The sequence below is a fragment of the Notothenia coriiceps genome, unplaced genomic scaffold (genome assembly GCF_000735185.1).
Source record: "Notothenia coriiceps isolate Sejong01 unplaced genomic scaffold, NC01 NC01_scaffold00022119, whole genome shotgun sequence".
Classification (NCBI taxonomy): domain Eukaryota; kingdom Metazoa; phylum Chordata; class Actinopteri; order Perciformes; family Nototheniidae; genus Notothenia; species Notothenia coriiceps.
This window is the reverse complement of record NW_011354820.1, coordinates 9837-12275: the sequence shown is the minus strand read 5'-3', so window position 1 is coordinate 12275 and position 2439 is coordinate 9837. Positions and strand designations below refer to the sequence as shown.

At 40.6% G+C, this 2439-nt stretch overlaps 1 protein-coding gene across 1 annotated transcript in view; it reads right to left on the bottom strand.

Annotated features, from left to right (window-relative positions):
• tgm2l (transglutaminase 2, like) overlaps window positions 1-2439 on the bottom strand; it is a 10605-nt gene extending 8166 nt beyond the window's left edge. The window contains exons 1-2 of the mRNA XM_010780667.1: window positions 2361-2439; window positions 1270-1440 (exon numbers count right to left, since the gene is read on the bottom strand). Coding sequence (XP_010778969.1) covers window positions 1270-1440; window positions 2361-2376 — 187 coding nt within the window. The 5' untranslated portion in view covers window positions 2377-2439. The remainder of the gene's footprint in view (window positions 1-1269; window positions 1441-2360) is intronic.

Below are 2439 nucleotides of genomic sequence, written 5' to 3'. Positions count from 1 at the left end.
GGGGTTTGATGTTAACAAAGTGTGTGTGTGTGTGTGTGTGTGTGTGTGTGTGTGTGTGTGTGTGTGTGTGTGTGGGAATACACATATATGGAGTTAGCCAGATGTGTGTAAATTACTGTTCATGGTAATTTGAAGACACATGCCGGTGTCGGACACACACAAACACACCGACCACACACACACACACACACACACACACACACACACACACACACACACACACACACACACACACACACACACAGAGAGAGCTGAGCAGAGCACACACACACACACACACACACACACACACACACACACACACACACACACACACACACACACACACACACCATGCGCCCTGGTGACCGGAAATCTCCTTCATAAAACGAGTAATGGGGGGAATAATCGGGCAGTTTGATGTGTGTAGAGGTGTGTGTGTGTTGTTGAAACGTAGCAGCCTCGATCTCTATTCAGCTGTTCTAATGAAGGTAAACACAGTGAAGGCGGTGCGTAACAGGCACAGCTCTCTGCGCGCAGATAGCAGATACTGTGAGAGTCACGGACATTAATTCATAGAGGCAGACTGGTTTAAAGACTCTCCTGTTTTGCGGATCCAGTGCTTAAACAAATAGCCCTACACCCCTGGCCGAAATGTCCTTAAAGTGAAGTGCGAGTTTGAAATATATCTCAAATAATGTATATCCACTGCCATTTCCCGCACGTAAACATAACAGTCTGCAATGAAACGGTGGTCTACTGTCCTGTGTGCTCCACTTCCTACTTGGCGCACCGGTAACTTTCCTGCGCATGAAAAAGTATATTGTGCGCACGAGAAAGTATCTCGTGCACACGAGATACTTTTTTTCTTTTCCATGAACCTTTAGGGGCTTCGTAGCATATCGATGAAACACAATACTATGAATAAAATTGAGATTTGTGACAAATAAACTCGTTTTCCCAACCTGTTTTACAGAGATCGAGTTTGGGTCAAGAACTGAATAACAATTATTTTTGTAAACAACTCTTTTTATTTTTCTAAAATTATCAAGTGAACAAGTGTGTCTAAGCCAGGTTGTAATTGTGATTTTTTATTATTGGAAACAAAGCCCAACTGATCCTAAGGACCAACTAACAACTAACAAATCTGTTTTACCAAAACCTGTAGCGTATTCCTTTGAGTAATAGCGTTGTTGCAGCTAACAGTAAGCATTTGACTATTTTGATTGGTATTTATACTGAATACATATTTGTTGTAATCCCCCAGTATCCAAATGAGGCTATACTCACCAAGGTGCAGGATCAGTTCCAGTTGGTGTTTGGGGGGCAAAGACACGTAGCACTGTAAACTTATGGAAAAGGGCTGACCCCTGCGAACAATCAGGCGTTCCCTATCAATCTCCCTGGTGTGATGAGCCAAGTTGTTTTCATGACTCCTCAGATCCACATCAGTAATCAAACCTAACAGAGACAAAGTTCATCCATCAGTCTGGGATACACTGACGCTGTCTGGTTGCTAAATGAAATGTTGGCATTGATAGGAGTGTTTCACCAGAGTTGTGACCTCACACGGAGTTGGCAAAGAGTAGCATTGAGGTTACAAGTCATAAGTTGAACTTGATGGATAGGTTGTGTTCTCTTGGGCGGAAATACACACATTCACTCATGCAAACAGCTAAATGACAACATCAATACTGTTAACTAGATATAAAGCAACACCTAGGAAACTGTTAGCCTAGCGTTGCATAAAGACTGGAAAAATAAGGAATAAACTTTGCTAAAGGTAACACAATCTGCCAACCAACACCCGTTAAGCTCACTGATTAACATGTTATTTTTTGGTTTAATTTGTGCTATTTGTGGTTCTCATCTAACACCATTCTAGAGAGTGAATAAGTCTATTCCCAAAACATTGAACTTTCCCTAAATGGAATTAAAGACCTAAATTCATGAAGCTGTGGCAAGCCAAAAGCAAAACATAGTTTATGTATTCTGTTTTTAAAATGTAGCCTTATTTAGCTAGTATGATTCCTCTCTCAGCTATTTATTTGGCTTGTTACAGGAATGAGGATGGGTCATATCACACCTAAGTGTTGAATCGTGCATCAGCACATTTTTCACACACTCCATAATATACCTAATATAACGTTTATGGGCTGAAGAGAGAAGCAGTGCAAAAGATGTATACATTACTTAAACATACATGATATAGATAGATAGAGATGGATAGAGATAGATAGATAGATAGATAGATAGATAGATAGACAGACAGACAGACAGACAGACAGACAGACAGACAGACAGACAGACAGATAGACGGATAGATGGATAGAGATAGATAGATACTGTAGATAGATAGATGGATAGAGAAAATCACTTACCATTGTGGTTGGCCATTGCGGATCTTCCAATTATTCAAATCTACAAAAAATGTTGCTCCAAGTGTCTTCTAGTGCATCA